General features: G+C 36.9%; 1 protein-coding gene across 1 annotated transcript in view; it reads right to left on the reverse strand.

Moving 5' to 3' along the window:
• The window catches only part of arhgap24 (Rho GTPase activating protein 24), a 137,718-nt gene that overhangs the window by 16,331 nt on the left and 101,875 nt on the right, over window positions 1-19,512 (reverse strand). Inside the window, exon 4 of the mRNA XM_067376490.1 lies at window positions 1,772-1,894. Within this exon, the coding sequence (XP_067232591.1) occupies window positions 1,772-1,894 (123 nt within the window). The remainder of the gene's footprint in view (window positions 1-1,771; window positions 1,895-19,512) is intronic.

Raw genomic sequence — 19,512 nt, forward strand, 5'->3', positions numbered from 1 at the left:
GATAGAATTTGAAAGCTGCTTGCCGTCGCTTCTCTATCGTCATCGTGTTATACCTGCCAATAGCGAGCAAGGTGGATAAGCCAGTCTTCGATTGGTTCCCGCAAAAGTGTAACAGAGAGCAGTAGAAATGAATGCACGGCTTTCCAGACTGAGTTGCCGAGCGAAATCAAATCGCCGGCAGATCAGGATGGGTTTACCCAGACTAAGCAACGACTGCAATCTAAAGAATTATCAACTTGTTGCAGCTGCACACACATGCTCAAATCAAATCTGAGACAGAGATGTCAAAGGTCAAGGAGAAGAGACTAGAACACACATGCACTGCAACTGGGTGGTCGTGAAACCCCACAGAACCCCTGCAGTGGGATATTGTACACTGTTTGACTCGGTGACCTAATACCTATCAGGTAAATCAGCTGAATGTCACTTTCACAACTACAAATGTGAACACTAAATGCATTCCTAAGGAATCTTAATTATTTTTGGCTAAACATAAACATATTCAGATATAAATGGCTTTGTATACAGAAATCCCACCCAAGATTGTAACAAAGTCTCAATTTGTCAAAATCCAGTGAACCAGTTGATTTCACAAAGAAATATAGGTTAAGACAAATCAGGAGATTAAAGAGATTACAAACTGGTCACAAAAACACAAAAGCACTATCATGCTGACCCTAACTGAACTTCTGAGTAATTAAACAATTGATTTATGTAACACTGTGTTTATAAGAAGGACAAATATATTTCACGATAAGCCAAACCCAGCAGCGAAAGTTGATGCAACATCATGTAGGAAAGTAAATTCCACAACATGCCTCTCCAAGTTCAGTGCTGTCAGTCTGTATCACATAGCTGGGTACCCTCAACACTGAGGCCGGGTCAGATGTGCTTATTATTATGAATGGTTGATTTCTGCCCTCAGAGAGTGGGATCATTCAGACGGCCATGCAAGGATGAGCCATTCTTGCAGGCTGGTGAACAAATCTTTAAACCAAACTTGGAAAGTGGACAGTCTAATGATGTTGGTGCTGTATGTGAGGCTGAAAAACTGAGCACACCTTTAAACACACCAACACAGCAACAAACAAGATCACTCATTACCACGCTCAAAGAGAAACACGGATAACCAACAACAACTACCAGAGAGTCAATTGAATTGACAACAATCACAAAGACCTAATGGCATTTTTTGCATAAATTAAATCTATATTGAGTCTTTACGCAACCTGCTCCAACTTTAACCCAGAGATACCACTTGAGAAAGAACTACAGAAAAACCAGAAAGCCTCTAATAATGTAATTGTTTCAACCCCAAACCACTGCTAAAATTTAACAATTTAAATGTCAGAATGAATAAATGAATGAATGAGTCATTGATTAATTCACTCAACCAATTCATTTATAAATGCTGATTCAATCTACTGCATGTTGCTCAATGGATGATCCTACCCATTTTTTTTTTTTTTTAATATTGTATTTCCACACAAAAAAACTATGCTTGACTCACGCATTATAATCTTTTAACAGCCCTAATATTTTAAAGATGTAATGGAAATCACTTCTGAATGGTATAGGGCTGTTAACATTGCAAGAAGATGTTCAAATATTATTGACACCTTTAACTGGTTAGCGTTTGGTACTTATAGAGTAGCATAATATATAGCAAAGCTGAGGCTGTGCGAGTAAAGCAAAGTTAAACTGTGACCAGCCTGTTTATAACCATTAACCAACGCTGACTTATTCTGATAAATTGGTTGCAGAAGCTCACCTCCTCCAAATGGGGCCCATATCACCCTGCGGATGGTCTTCACCCAATCCTCCATGTCATTCTGTGTGCTGGCCATAAGTAGGTACGTCTCATGGTTGGATGTCATTCGCTCCCTGTCGCCCCCTACAGAGAGAAAATGGAAATAATGGTCAGATGTTTGTTGGTTTGAGTTGTTAACATTTTTCCTCATTTAAAAATATCAAAATAAATAAATAAATAAAATTGGGCATGAAATATAAAAATAAATAAAAAAAAACATTCATATACACAGTTCCATTTGCAAGGGCCAGGTAAATCTAATTCACCTCCTTCACTTTCAGTCCCCAAAACTTTCCTTTCAACAAACCATGTCAACAACCAATTAGGCCTCCGTCATTAAAGATGATAGGCAGAACATGCCTTTGTGTACTAAACCTCACTGACGCTTCTGTGATCTGTCATTAACCCTTGACTCAAAGCCATTATTTACAAATGTACAGGTGTGTTGACAGCTGTGAAGGGAGCTGAGCCTGAGACTTCTCACTGGGGGTTTGTCTCAGTGGATGTGTGGTGATGTCACATGTCCTGTTTGTGAGAACAGCATGCATGGGCCGCTTGAGCTGGCCCATGGAATTACAATGACAACTCTGATAGAGTGTTAAAAATAAAGATTTTTTACTTTAGGTTAATACTGCAACATTACTACTTACTATATATATATATATATATATATGGATGGATGGATGGATGGATAGATGATAGATAGTGCAGATCTTTTCCCACTCAAATGGTTTAAGCAAATAAATAGGACACACATTCACAGAAAGAAAAACCAAGAGAAAATCAGATCAATACCGGATATATCTTGTTTTGCCCCTCATCCATATGGAGAAAGATGATTACTAGTCTTTAAAAGCATGTCTGACATGTCCAATCCATGTGCTGAGGCAGAGTTTAAAGAGTTAATGGAGATATGATTAGAGTGAAAGATTAAATTATTCATTGTATTCATGTATGTAGTTCTCCAGGGATTTGTCACCATCTTGATCATTGATTTTCGTCTGCAACAAGATCAGTTTGGTGACCATTAAAAATGTATTTATAGACTGTCGAGAAGCAAAGCAGATGGAAATCGCTGAAGGTAAAACGATGTCAGCAGTGATTCCATTGACTTCTCCACGGTAACCCTCGAAACGGAGTAATTGATCATTCGGAAATAGCTTGTGTGCACAACCGAGAGTGTTGTGGCCTGTTTTTGTCAGATGAGTTTTTGCTTGTCAGATTTGCATTTCCCTTAATTCATTTGGGTAACCAAACAGGGTGTTAAATTTGCAAACACTGCCCTGTATTTTATGTTCTAGATTAAAGGTTTGCTGACTTGGCAATGGAATATGGAATATTTTACCAGAAAAACATTTACACAAACTCATCAGGTTTACAGGAGAAAACTATGGAAGCTTATTTCTGCCACTAAATAATAAAAAAGGTAAATGCAACTTTTTATCTCACACTTTTGATTTTTCTCTCAGAATTGTGAGATTTAAACACAGTTGCAAGTTATAAATTTAGAATTGCGTGATATAAAGTCAGAATTTCAAGTTATAAAGTCAGAATTGCAAGATATAAATTCAGAATTGCATGATATAAAGTCAGAATTGCGAAGTAATAATGTCAGAATTGCGAGCTATAAAGTCAGAATTGTGTGTTATAAAGTCAGAATTGCGAGATATAAAGTCAAAATTGAGAGTTATAAATTCAGAATTGTGAGATATAAAGTCAGAATTAAGTTATAAATTCAGAATTGTGAGATATAAAGTCAGAATTGTGAGATATAAAGTCACAATTGTGAGATATAAATTCAGAATTGTGAGATATAAAGTCAGAATTGGGAGTTATAAATTCAGAATTGTGAGATATAAAGTCAGAATTGAGTTATAAATTCAGAATTGTGAGATATAAAGTCAGAATTGTGAGATATAAAGTCAGAATTGAGAGTTATAAATTCAGAATTGTGAGATATAAAGTCAGAATTGTGAGATATAAAGTCAGAATTGTGAGATATAAAGTCAGAATTGTGAGATATAAAGTCAGAATTGGGAGTTATAAATTCAGAATTGTGAGATATAAAGTCAGAATTGTGAGTTATAAATTCAGAATTGTGAGATATAAAGTCAGAATTGAGAGCTATAAAGTCAGAATTGTGCGATATAAAGTCAGAATTGTGAGATATAAAGTCAGAATTGTGAGATATAAAGTCAGAATTGTGAGATATAAAGTCAGAATTGGGAGTTATAAATTCAGAATTGTGAGCTATAAAGTCAGAATTGTGTGATATAAAGTCAGAATTGTGCGATATAAAGTCAGAATTGTGCGATATAAAGTCAGAATTGTGCGATATAAAGTCAGAATTGTGAGATATAAAGTCAGAATTGTGCGATATAAAGTCAGAATTGTGAGATATAAAGTCAGAATTGTGAGTTATAAAGTCAGAATTGTGAGCTATAAAGTCAGAATTGTGTGATATAAAGTCAGAATTGTGCGATATAAAGTCAGAATTGTGAGATATGAAGTCAGAATTGTGAGATATAAAGTCAGAATTGTGCGATATAAAGTCAGAATTGTGCGATATAAAGTCAGAATTGTGAGATATAAAGTCAGAATTGAGAGCTATAAATTCCGTGTTATAAAGTCAGAATTGCGAGATATAAATTCAAAATTGCGTTATAGTCAGAATTGTGAGATATAAAATCAGAATGGTGAGATATAAAATCAGAAATGTAAGTTATAAAGTTAGAATTGCGTGTTATAAATTCAGAATTGCGAGATATAAAATCGATAGATATAAAGTAATTTTATAGTTTCATGCACCAGAATATCCGCATATTAGTTTTTCATGGCAATTTTGCACCTTTTCAGACTTTTTGTTTCTACCTTTAAAAATTGCTTTGACCTGTAATTGACTTTCATTATAATACAGTAGTTTTACCTATCAGGTCACCTATTAAGATACATTTTTGTTTACAAAAACACAAAAAAACATTAAAAAAAAAAATCTTTAACGTCAGCACAACCCATCTCATTTACACGTAAACTTGCTCTAGTGTTTCGGCATCCACACCTGTTTTACAAATGGAAATGAAGGAGACAAAAGCTGGAATGCTGAGCAGCAGCCCACCGCCTGAGGCTGGAGATGAATGGAGAGTAAGATAAGGGCAACCTAAGCCAAGACTAAAGTGTCATGGCATATGCACCGACCCGCTCTCATAGGAATGCATCCGTGCAACAAAGGGCAGACTCGACAGGGGTCCGGCTAGATCCCAGTTTACAGCCCATCTGCTGCGGTCTCATCTTCCTACCACTTGAGCACATATAACACATGCACACTCACAGACTGTCTGAGGAATAAAAGAGGAGGCTAAATGAATCGTAAATGAGTCTATCTAGCAGTAAACAAGGCCTCTTCACCAATTAACACAGCACCTGTTTCATCAAGAGAGAAAGAATGTATAGAAGTGCTAGCCAGCTCATTTCTCTCAGCTGCAATGCATGGCTGCTTTATCAGTGAGGCAAAAGATCTAGAAATAAAAGGAAAGACACTGTTGAGCAGTCACAGCCATGGAAAGGGATCGGAAATTACATTTCACAATTCACATGATGGTTCATCAAAACTATCTGACATTTAAAAATAGGTAATTTCTTTCCAATTCAGTGGTTAGAGAGTATGCTTATAAACCCTAAAGACCTGAATTTTAGCTCTGATTGTTATTACAGGTAAAAAATTAGCTGAATCAACAACTTCACAGCAACTACATAAAAGTTGTAACTTCTTCCTGAGTCTCTCCATCATGTGCTGAACACCGTTACTGATAATCCTCATTTTAGCTGCATGAGATTCTCCAGCTTTGTTGCTGTTGAGTATGTGAAGCGCAAGCTGTTAAAGCTCCTCACTCTTTTGGAAGCAGCAACGAGAAGCAGCTTATTTGCATTTAAAGGGATACACACAAAAACAGTGTGTTTTTGCTCACACCCAAATAGGGGCAAATGTGACAAGCTATAATGATCTGTAGGGCATTTTGAGTTGAAATGTCACAGACACATTCTGAAAACACCAGAGACTTAGATTACATCTAGTGAAAAGGGGCATAATAGGTCTCATTTAATATATTTTGAAATGTCATTTATTCCTGTGATGTAAAGCTGAATTTTCAGCATCATTACTCCCGTTTTCAGTGTCACATGATCCTTCAGATATCATTCTAATATGCTGATTTGCTGCTAACGAAACATTTCTTACTATCAATGTTAAAGGGGTGGTTACATGCGATTTCACTTTTTTAACTTTAGTTTGTGTGTAATGTTGCTGCTTGAGCATAAACAGTATCTGCAAAGTTACAGCGCTGAAAGTTCAATGCAAACGGAGATATTGTCTTTTAAAGTTATGGCATTTTATTGCCTACAAAAACGGGCGGTTTGGACTACAACGAGCTTCTTCCCGGTTTGGTGACATCATAAACCCTTGCTATTAACATAAACACTGCCCCCGGGAACACGCAACAAAGTGGGCGAGGCCATGTGGGGCAGCATAATGAAAGCGGAAGAGTTGTTTACACCGAACGCGAGCTGCGCGACGCGTCAAAAGACATAGAACCCATTATATTCTGTGATATTTTCTACACTGGATGCGGTGCTGAAGACAGCTTCCTGAATATACACGAGTTTAATGCTGGATTTACACAAAGACTTTTACTGAAAGATGAAGCAGTTCCTACTTTAAAAGCAGAAGCTGCTGTTTATTGTCTTCAAACTGTAAGTACATTTTATTGTTTGTAACTTACATGTCTTTTAAACGTAATGTTATAGTTCTGTTGCTGTTTTTAATGCATCTAGGACATATACAAAGAGCAACTCGTTTTTGCTAGCCAGTTAGCTAAATTCTAGTGCAACAAACACTAACAAACTTCTATGTTCATAGACAAACAGTTGTTCATGCTATAAATTAAACGCTACCTTTACAAAAATGCGACTACTCACAGTCATATATTCGGCTACAGTAAAGCTTTAATCAGGATAAAACTGTATATTGAAAGCTAACAAACAGCAGTGACAGCATATGTAAACACTGACAGAAATACTAAATAAAATACCATTCATAAACGTCCTTTAAAAGCCGCGATTGGAGAGGTTCTGCTTTATCCTCTTCATCTGGGTCTGATTCGGCTCAATTTGATACAGCAATATAGGCGCTTTTATTTACTTTCCACCTAAGCGCGTAATAACGGATGGTAAGGGGCGTGGCGTTTCCAGACGCTTCAGCGAATCACGATAGACTGGGCCAGTTACCAACCTGCTAACCAATCTGAGCACATTGCGTATGTCGGAGAGAGTGGCTTCATAGAAGCAGGAAGTCAAACGAGCCGTTCATATGACAGTGGAAACAGAGGTGTAGAATAAAGATAAAATATATAAAAAATACAGCGTTTTCAAAAAAACGAAGCATTAAGACATGTTATACTGTGCCCCAAAAACACAATCAAGCCTAGAAAAAAACCACGTAACCACCCCTTTAAGAACAGTTGTACTGCTTAATATTTTTTTGTGGAAACCCTGGTACATTTTTTTTTTCCAGGATTATTTGATGAATAGAAAGTTCAAAATAACGGAATGTATTTGACGTTATTAACGTCTTTATTGTTACTTTTGATTAAAAATGCATTCTAGCTAAATAACACTATTAATTTCTTTCAAAAAAGAATTTTAACAACCCCAAACTTTTGTACAATAGCATTGTTCAAAATCATAAAGCTTCTGAAGACTTGTATTATACAATTAAGGTAGTCTGAACTATTATAGTGCTTTTTTTGTTGATATTTTTGGAAATCAACAGCTTCCATCCCCATTCATTTCACTGCATGGATTAAAATGGATTTAACTGGTAAACAAATGAAAAAATGGTACAGGTACAACGAGCAGTTCTGCAACAAAAGCATTTGGTTTGGTACAAAGGGCTGGAAGCCATTCAAGATAATAAGCCTCTCTGATCTAGAATAGCATCTTACATGGAATTAAAGTACCAAACAATGGCATGAAAACAAATACCACTTGCCTAACTATACTGCATTTCCTAATAACCAACATCAGCACTGCTTCAACTACCCCATGATTCGATCTTCAATCATTTTACCCAGCACTTTAGTTCACTCCAGAGACCTGTGACCCCACTCTTACTACCTACAGATACTCTAATAGATTACCTTCCTCTCCAAATGAACTTAACGATCTATGACCCACACGCTCTCTCCCCTCCCCTCCATCACCTGGCTGTACATTAACCTTAATGTGGCTCTTTAAACTAGACTTTCCCATGAGTATAGATCCATAGAGGTGACCCATTTATGCTGTTCTAGGATCAGCACCCCTTTCCCAATTATAAACAGAAGCTTTAAAGATCTGAGATCACCGTCCATCTTTCGGTTCCTCTCTACCTCGCAGCGGGCGGGTGACGAGCTCTCAATGGTTCATAATGAACCAGCTTTTCACAAGCCCGCTGCCATTGATCCCGGTGCCAGTTCACACACTCGGGAGGCTAACGAGAGCCCTTTGTGCCTGCTGAGTGTTCAACAATCACCCATCTTCATGACCAGGGCACGCCTGAGCCAGTTAGCAAACCATAATGTGCCAAGCACGATGTCAACGCTGACAGATCTACTCCAGCGATCTTCAATAAATAAGGCTAATATGCAAATGGGTGAGCTAATTACATTTAAAATAACATCATTATGCTGCTGAATTGCATCATTGCATGCTTTTTGGTGTGTCTGTTTTTCCAGACGCTTTGCTTATACATCAAAAAGCACTCATGCAGTTGAGAAATTAATTATAGTATGAGTTATACTTGCAAAGCACATCATTTTGAGAAAATATTCTAAGCTCTTTTTGGATATATAATGCCACCAAATATGCAAATGCCAAAGTTAAGATGTTTATTGGCACCATTAACTGGGAATTCATACACAGACATAACACTGAGTAAACATAGACCACATAAAGCAGTATATGTCTATATAGAGAGCTATTTGACAGTGTGTTTAAGTACTAAAGGTAAGGTTTACATAGTGTAATGTATAGCCCAGGCATGAACCATTAGTGCATGGTGTGTGTTTGTGTGTGTAATAAACAACATAAGAATGAGCTGTAGACACACATATTCCTCCCATGCTATGTGTGTTTATCCGTATGTGCTGCTCTTATGGAATTCTCACATATGGAACAATCCATCACATGCACAAACCCTTAAACATCCCAGAAAGACAAACAAAAATGCTTCAATTTCAACATATGTCAAGATAATGTCATAATACATCTAGACGCATAACAGCGGCCTTATAATCTAAAGACCCAGGATGCATTCTTGCATACTTGTTTCACAGTTTAACCCTCTACTGCACAGTGGATGCAATGAGTACTCATTATTAATGACCATTTCATTGTTTAATTTGTTCGCTCTATATTTCAAAGTTCCTAACTGTATATGTCATTCCACCATGTAATGTTGATATACCAGCCTATCTGAGCTATTAAAACCAGTTTCTTTTTGTAAATTGTGCTGATAATAACACATGTGGCACAATGAAAAGCCAAATGATGACTTCAAGTTCACCAAATTGGTACTTCCAGCAAGAGTGGTCAATAATACTATAAATATAGAGCTGTTACCCACATAAACACCATCACTACATGACACTAATACTTTACTGAGGTAAATATGAACTAAATAACATAAATGTAACATAAAGAAACATTCCAATATACAAACTATTAACAAAAAGAAAATAACTTTTTAATTAAAACAAACAATTGTAATTATTGGAATGCCAATTTAGTCATAAATAATGAGGCGGCTCATTCATTTAGCAGTAAAATATGGTTAAAGTGATATAGTCCATTTTATTTTAGGAATGAGGGAAAAAAATACATTTCTTTAACATTACTTTCGTAATGCAAGCAATACGGTAGAGGGTTAAAAATAGTTCAACTTTTAAAACGCGTCTCGAGAGCCTTATTGCGTTACGTCTATTTTTTTAAACGCAAGAACAATCGCGTTCTATCTGAACCCTTATCCTCAGAGATATTTAGCACCCACATTTGCGATTTCAGTACATAAATCCAATGTTGTTTACACTCTCTGTAAAATCACACATGCAACAGTTACAGTCTCAGATTTTGCGCGCTTCAAAATGAAACCACCACACAAGCCAAAACTATAAAATAGCGCCTCAGTATGCATACTAACCCGTTGGCTTCCAGTTGCGGGTAGTTGTTACATACGTATGGACTCAAAGTACTGCAGAAATAAATCCCACTTATGTTCCAAACGGCCGCGCGCACTGCTCCACACACCAGCACCGCGCGCACCGGCTGCGCGAGACACAATAGGATTACCAGCGCTGTCAGTCCCTCCCCTCACGCGCTCGGTGCCACTACGCTGTTTGTTTGGCGTTTAGAGCTGCGTGACGTCATACAGACTGATGACTCTGAATGGAGGATGCTATTAATATTTTACTTTTATGCATTTATTCATATCTTTGAATTAGAAGGCTCACGTTTAAAAAAACACACACAACAAAATTTGACTTTTCTTATTATTTTGTATCTATTTTCAGTTAAATGCCTTATAAGCATAATGAGACTAATATAGCATGCACAATAACTTATCCCATATGTCACTGTTTAGTGAGTTGAATTGTATTATCTTTTCCTGAGAAATAATGGTGGAAAAAATGTTGCTTTTTTAATATGAAGCCAATTATTTAGTTTAAGATAGAAGCTGAATTTAAAATTAAATTAATTCATATTCACATGTATTTTATTATTGTTATTGGGTCATGTTTTATTAATGCAAAAATATAATGAGGGGAAAATAAAAGCTTACTAAGCTTACCACAATACTGTGGTTACCATAGCAATTTTTCATAAGGACAAAAAAAGACACATTCCATGCTATACATTAATTAAATGGAGCATAAATTTCTTTTCATGATGAAACACATCATCTGTCTAGTCTAGTCATCCTAACCCCCGACACACACACACACACACACCCAAGCATTATCTGTCAAGACTGACTCCCTGTTCAGTCATCTCTACAGCATTCCCTGCATTTTTCCTGTTTCCCTGATTTGGAAATGCACACCCTCCTTCCTCAGGATGTCCTGAACAACTGCTCCAGTGTTTCTGAACTTACTCATCTTTGCGTTCAGCATGAGTAAACCGATTAGCAATATCTTTTCTCCTTGAACAGCGTGTCTGTGTGTACCATGTGTCCGTCCAGTAAGTTGGTTAGTAACCAGTGACCCAGACAAACTCTTATTCATCTCATTAAATTAAATGAGATCTTCAAGATGGTGGTTTGATAGTATAGTAAATCTTAGAGCTAACGTCTGTCACGCATGCTTGTGGGTTTAACACCAACTGCACTGGCATAATCAACTGAAGGTCTTTATTCAGATGTCACTGGTGTTTAGGAAGCATTTTCCACACAGCTGTCGGGAGGCATTCGCAGGCTGAGCTGTGTGAACGGATTGTTACGCAAACATACTGAAAGCGTTTGACTTTGACTCTTTCTGTCCCTTTCCTCAGAGCAGGACACCAAAGAGTCCGTACAGACGTGAGTAACAGGAAGAAGGGACTTGCATGCCTTCCTTTAATGTAACAAACTCAGTGACCTCATTTTTCCTACTTCTTCCTGTTTATTCCTCCATAATGTCCAGGATGGACCAGACGGGCTGTGCCAGTATATTATGGTGACCGCCAGAATGCAAATAATTAACAAGCAAATACACTTAAACTTATGAGTCAAAAGCGAGATAAAGAGATCTTAAAGTCACCATAAAAAATCAAAATGGACAATTGTATTTTTTATGGAATATTACAGTTTTATCAGTATTTATTAAAAAAAAAAAAAAAAATATATATATATATATATATATATATATATATATATATATATATATATATATATATATATATATATACACATGTGCCCTCATAATCTTTAATCAAAATAACTTCCCCTCTGACCAATAGCAAACCACAACCATCCAATCAGTTCCCATTGGACAAAATTAAGTCCCGCTCTACTTTTTTTTTCTTGGTCAAGAAGCCGTTTCACTCAGATATGTCACAATAGGAAAGAAAAGACTATCACAACGTCCATTTCATGCCGACTTTAACTAGTCCACACATTCACCGGAACACATTTGATGTTTAATACACTGCTATTCTGTAGTATACTATAACGCAACCAATGGGATTTCATTGCGGACGGGGCTACCTAGAGTAATGCTGCAAAGTTCAAAACTAAACTGTCACAATCATGGCTTCTTAGGAAAAAAAACCTTAGATTATCATGAAAGAGAAGTGATTTATTGCTTCCTGTTTGGAACATGGTGTTAGCCTCCTCTGATCTAATGACCCTGTCATGAAAAAAGTCTTATATAACCCATTATATTGTCTAACATAGCCACAATGGAGAGGAAAAGAATACATTGAAAACTCAAAGCACTTTTCACACTATGCTTAACCCCTTCATTTCATGCACTGCATTTGCAGTGTTTTTCTCTGTTATTATGCACTAATGGATGTTTTTGACCATTTAGCTCATTTTTTGCAGTGCCTTGAGCATGAGCATTACCTTGCCTTTTTTAAAATGACACTTGATAAAAACAAAATGACAAAAAAATAGTTCTGAATGGCCCCTTAATCACCCCTTAAAGGAATAGTTAACCCAAAAATGAAAATGATCCCATGATTTACTCACCCTCAAGCCATCATAGGTGTATTTGATTATCTTCTCTCAGACGAACACAATCGGAGACATGTTTAAAAAAATCCTGGCTCTTCCAAGCTTTATAATGGTAGTGAAGGGGAGCGTGTTTTGAAGCACAAAATAAATTCATCCATCCATCATAAATATAATCCATACGGCTCCAGGGGGTTAATAAAGGCCAACTGAAGCAAAGTGGTGGGTTTTTGTAAGAAAAATATCCATGTTTAAAACTTTATAATGTAAAATAACTAGCTTCCATCAGACGACCGTACGCCTCACGCGATATATGAAGCAAGATGTAGGAGTATCGTAAGCTTAGACGCCTCTTGTGCTTCATACTAATAGGGCTGGGCGACAAACCATATTGAAATCCTCTGACATTTCTCTTTAAAATTTCTCATTTTAGACTTCTAATTCGTGACCGGTGTTTTGCTTTGCTCTATCCTCTGTGCTTCCATGTTCGTCATTGCATCATGTGTCGGGTCAGGGGTCACTCTTCCACTGCAAATCGATGCGTTTGGGCGTCTGGCAGAAGCTAGTTACTATAGTTAATAAAGTTTTAAATGTGGATATTTTTCTTACAAAAACCCATTGCTTCACAAGGCCTTTATTAACCTCCTGGATTATTTTTTATGATGGATGGATGGATGCATAATTTTTTTCTGGGCTTCAAAAAATGCCCATTATAAAGCTTGGAAGAGCCAGGATATTTTTAAATATATCTCTGATTGTGTTCGTCTGAAAAAAGATAGTCATATACACCTAGGATGGCTTGAGGGTGAGTAAATCATGGGATAATTTTCATTTTTGGGTGAACTACCCCTTTAGCTCTGGGTTAATCAATGTCTCACACTTGTATTTTTTTCAATGCACATCAACATAAATGCACAGGAATCACAATCATAGAAAAGAGTTTATCATTTATCTTTAATGTATCCCAACACATTCACACTTTGAAATTTAGAAAGTTAAACAGAAAAGCATAAACAAAGACTAAAGTGATTGAGAGGGTTAACAGCCTATAACATCACTATCTAACTCTATTCTATGGATAACCAATCATAATTTTCCTCAATGCTCACCTCATTAAATATTCATGAGCTTTGCACAGCCACAAAAAAAAAAAAAAAGTTTTTGCATCTCTTGTCCAGTCACTGGGTCTCAATCACTAAGTGTGCATGTGCACAAATGTGTACACAAAATCTGCATATGACAGTTTTTATGAACAAATCATGATTTAACTATAACTTTTGTTATTCTACAAGTAAGAAAAATGTGGGAAAACTAAAACCACAAACGCAAAAATCGAAATATACTTGAGTTGCACGTCTTTAAAGAGCATCATATTTTTGCTGAGAGTACTGAAAGGCTAAGTTGTGTGCAAAGACCTTATATGGAGATGGTTTGGGCATGTCTTATGCAAATGACCAACCTTGGGCGTGTGGTCGCACATTTAGAACACTCCAAGATCATTAACATTAGAACGACGTTAAGAACAAATTCATACGCGTACACTGTAAAACTCAATAAGTTCAGAATACTCAAAACATTTGAGGAAACTTATTACCTCAAAACATTTAAGTTAACTAACTTATTTTTTTTAAGTTAGTAGAACTTAATTTTTTTGTGACAAGTGGGGCGGGGCCGAGAGCCATGGAAGTGGAGCAATGCTAATGTGGTGCACAGGTGTCTCTCATTAACAATCACATCACTGGCATTCCTTCGCTCCCACAGTTCTCAGCCTCGCCCTACTCAAGTACATATAGTTAATTTACATCACATTCAAATCTTGGTTAAATGTTAGTTAGCAAAAAACACATGCTATTATAATTATCAAAGAGACTGTCAATATATACTTGCATGTATATAATCAAACAACATACAGTATATGTGGTCTTAAAACTTTTGCATCCCATCCTCAACCTAACCACACGGTCTACTCTTCACCAGAATGGTAACCCTACAAAACTAACATAACAGAACCCCCTGTCAATCCCAACATAACACAACATTAAACACTAACTTATGTCTCCCTATGTTAATCTTATGCAAAAACACACAAAATAACACTTTATTTCAACATTTAGACAGTCTGATGCAAAGCATGCTGGGAATTAGAAATCTGCTGCAACTAAAACAGTTTAGTTTACTTGAAATATGTCAGTGCTGTGAACTCAAAAGTAAAAGAAAGTTTTAAATACTCATAAATGTTAATTTAACTGAACTAATTTGTTTAATTTAAGTTTGTCCTACTCAAACGAATTAAGTATTTTGAGCATTAGGGTTTACAGTGTATGCAGAGGTGTTGTGAATTTTTTTTTTGTGAGAACTACAAATACGAAATAAAAGTTTTACAAATGTACTGCTTTAAAATGACTGGTTCTCCCTGATTCAAGCAGTAATGTTAAGATGCATACAGTCATTATAGTTCTGCAGGGGGTTGCCTGATAGCTGTTTACTGTTGTCAGGGAATCACCATGGTGTTGCACCTCTGTTGCCGTGGCAAAGGAATGAGGTGGAATGTTTACAGTAATCTCCAGCTAGTATGTTCCATTAAGTTAGCAAGCCGCAGTTCCATGACTCCTGCAAACAAAACATATTTCACCTTTTCTATTCTGTGCTTTCTTTCCAAGTCTCAGTCATACAGCAATGCTTATGAGCTCTAAGGGACGAACTCCGTCTCCAAGCGCTAATGTGGCATGAATGATTGATGTTGTTGCACGGAAAGCTGAAGTTTCTCCCTGCACTCTGAGTCCAGTGACATACTGAATCAATTCTTGTAGCTGTCACACTGCTATCATATCGCTCTACTGCACATCGCAATTGATTATTCAGCATTACGTCATTTAGATTTCAGCTGCGGCAATTGCAAATCGTGACCTTCGTGAAATGGTCTTAATGAGGAGTGTGGCATGAGGTATTAGACAAACTCACAAACAGTCTGTTGTGTTCGGGCCTAATAATCTTAACTTGGATTTACAACCCATGGCAAGGCTTACGCAGTAAACATGTCTCCATTAGTCAAAGTACATAAAACAAAACAATTTCATTATGTTCTGAATGTAGTACATCTAATAACTGCATTTAATCATGTAAATAAACCAGGTCGTGATCTCAAAAGCTTATCGTTTTTGCACAGAGACCACCCTCTTCCTGCGATAGCTGGCGAAACTGAATAATGTAGAGATTCAGACTCACCGTCATGATAAATATGAAACATAATTGATGAGAATTTGATGGATTGCCTGTTCAACAGCCCAAGCAGCTGTCGGAAGATAACGTTGCCATTAGAAACTAGATCTTAGAAAGTCATGGAATAAATCTAGCACTTGATTAACATGCAATCCATTTTAGTCTTTTTATTAAGGATGATCGAGAGACCAAGTTGAACAGATATGTGGCATAAACATAATCAGTTTACATAAACTTAATTAGTTTTCGGCTGAGGAATCTGCTTTTCAACACTATTTATTAAACATATTCTGCTGCACTGCAGGTTTGCATGATCAAATCCTAGAGTGACTGCACCTTAACTTGTAATACTTCTTGAATTGACACTTATTGTGACAAATTGATCATTTAGTTTTATCATAAAAGAAAAATGATTAGCCAGTAAATCCAATGGCTTTTTTTATGGCTGGCAAAGGTGAGTGAACTAATCTGAAGGTACGTAATACAGATAAGGTGAATCACTGGCTAATCACAGTCCCTGATCTCTAACAATTAGATAACACAGGCCATTGTTTCCATCAGTAAATCCAATCAAAGGCACTATGTCAATCTCACTCTGCTGTCTGGGAAAACATAGAATGAGATAAACCAAGTAATACAGGGGAAAGTGAAAGATAGCAGGGAGACTTCATGCTTGTCAGGAGATTTGACCAATAAACATGATTATATCTCCAAAGGTGGCCGTTTTCAGTAATCCCAAGTAAATGGCGCTATTCTCTGTTATTGTGAGAAGTTTCTCCATGCCCATTTCAAATCTGCTGACCTTCACGACAAATAACATTTGTGATTTGGCTGAAGCCAGTGAAATTTTCTATTGTGACAAACTACAGAAATAAGTTTTGTTGGCAGATTCAAAGGCATTTTCTATATTTATAGCTCCTGTTAACTGCATCACACAGAGATTCATCTGAGGTGAAATATGTTTCTGTCATGACAACTCTCTGAGTGTTTGTGTATGACAATGTTGATATGTTTGGTCTTGGCAGAATAGATCTGCTACGCTGCTGCTGCAGAGCAAGTACAGGACTTGCTATACTGCCAATACATACACAACATGCTGCTGTGAGCAAGTAAGTCATGCTGCTGCTGAACAATATAGCGTACATGAATTACCAATAGCAGATCTATACAGGTGGAGCTGGGGAAGGTGGAGGGTTTCTGAAGCGTGCTGCACTGCTAAGGCAATACTACTAAAGTATTTTAAAGTTTGAGCATGCAAGCTTATTAGCTATTGGTACAGCAGGAACCAATCAGCTGCAGGTTGGGTTAAAGGACCTATTAGCCTGCGCCATCTAGAGTTTCATTATAGAACTTTGTATATCTAGTTCATTAATGAAACTCTACAGGGCGCCGGCTCAGATCCTTTACATGCAATCCGCAAACAATTACAATTACATCATTACCGCATGGCACAAGCTGATTGGCTTCTACTGATCTTGCAGCCAATGAAATTGCTTGCTCAACATTTAAAGGTCCACTGTGTAATATTTAGAAGAAATGCAATATAATATACACAACTATGTTTTCAGTGGTGTATAAAGACCTTACATAATGAACCATTTTGGTCTTATTATCTTAGAATGAGCCATTTCTATCTCATACACCGCAGGTCCCCACACATGGAAGTTGCTATTTTATGCCGCCATGTCTCTACAGTAGCCCTAAATGGACAAAATGCCCTACAGAGCATGTTTTGTCACTATGTTGTTGTTCTTCGTTGGTGTTTTTAGAGGCAGCTTGCGCAAAGAAGCCAGCTGCTTCACTACTCTTACCTTGTACTAACTAGCATGCAAAAAAGCTAGCTAAAGTCAGCGAATAAAACACTGACACAATGATGAACATGTAACAATAATATTCACAATAACATATTGTTTTACTGAATAATTAAGTAAATATAATTTTCTTAATTTATCTTTGTAAAGAAACCTCATTGCTTGACTGGCTACTCTTTACTGTCTCAAACAACAACATCTTTGTCCTGTGTCGGCCACTGTAGCTTCTCTAAGTGCTTCGAAAGGGAGGGGCGACCGGTGGACTGAGCCGTTGGTGCAATTCGCAACCTTAACACTAGATGCAGCTTAAATGTACACACTGAACCTTTAAATAGTCTGGTTCATTGCTTGCTGTAAGCTAGTCCTGCAGCATTTCAGAGTTTCTCTGAAACCCTCTACCTCCCCCAGCTCCACCTGCCTAGATCTGCTCCATACTTTCTCTGCAGCAGCAGCAATAATCAACAGCAGCAACATAGCAGATCTAGTCTGCCAAAACCAAATACATTGCCATATTCCATACACTCTAAAAACTGCTGGGTTAAATATGGACAAAACCAGGAATTGGGTTGTTTTTACCCAGCCATTTTTTTCAACCAATTTTGGATTTATTTTTTTAGCCAGCAATATATTAATATAGTAAAAGGCATGTTTTTGCTCACCCCCAAATAGGGGCAATTTTGTGGGGTATTTTAAGCTGAAACTTGACCATACCAGAGACTTATATTACATCATGTGAAAGAGGGCATAATAGGTGGGTTTGTCCATATTTTACCCAGCTTGGGTTTTTTTAACCCAGCATTTTTTAGAGTGTAGTATGCTAAAACTATTCTGAGAGTTGTCATGATTGATTATATATAGCAACAATTTATATTAAAGAGGTAATAGATGTTTTATGTTAATATAGGATCAAAGGAGAAGGGAACTCTTCCTTGACTGTCCTCTAATTAAAGTCTTAAAGTGTCTGTGTTTCTGACTGAAGCAAAATAAAAGGGTAAAAGCTTCAGTCAGGCACTGTCTGTTGTCTGTTAAGACTTCCAGTCTCTGGGTCAGTGTCTGTGTTTGAGGTACCCTGAGACTTTAACAACTCAAAACCCACACCATCTGCCGCTGATGGCATGTGGCGATGGGCAGACGGCTCTTCTGAACCGACCAGACAACCTGTCACGCCACAGGACTCTGAAAGGAAGCAGAGTGAACTGTCACGGGAATAACAAAAACAGTGAGACCCGAGGCTTTAAACTCAGGATCTGTTCCACAAATCTAGAAAATGCATCATAGGCACGCTCCTGGTGCAAATACTTCTCCAAAAAAAGTTTTCTTTTTGATAACTGGTTTTCGAACCCATAATGCATTACAAGAAGTGAACAAGATGGCAGAAAATGTTGATTATAAACATAATGCTCTATTTTTATTTAAATGATTTCATACATACATTACCGTTCAAATATTAATATTCAGCAAGGATGCATTAAATTGATCATAAGTGACAGTAAGAGATTTTATTCATTAAACACTTCTGAAAATGAAATTGTATCATGGTAAGATCAACATATTAGAATGATTTCTGAAATTCAGCTTTGCCTCTCTATTTTAAATTGTAACAATAATTCACATTATTACTGTTTTTTGATCGTATAAATGCAGTCTTGGTGAGTATAAGAGACTTTTAAGCCAACCTTTTGAACAGTAGTATGTGCATACATTTTTAAAAAAATGATAAAATGTATTCTTCTAAATGTGGAGGCATGTATGTATGTTTTGTGCTGTATGTCTCTTCTTGTGCATGTGTCTCGTCAAATATGAGCTCGGCTGCTCTTTAATAAGTGACCTGAGCTATAAGACGGCTCAAACCAGGTGGAACCAAACAAAAGGGTTATAGTGAGCAGCAATTACTGTCACATACCTTCACCAGAAACGCCCCCTCACCCTTAAAT

This window comes from Chanodichthys erythropterus, chromosome 22, assembly GCF_024489055.1.
Source record: "Chanodichthys erythropterus isolate Z2021 chromosome 22, ASM2448905v1, whole genome shotgun sequence".
NCBI classification, from domain to species: Eukaryota; Metazoa; Chordata; class Actinopteri; order Cypriniformes; family Xenocyprididae; genus Chanodichthys; species Chanodichthys erythropterus.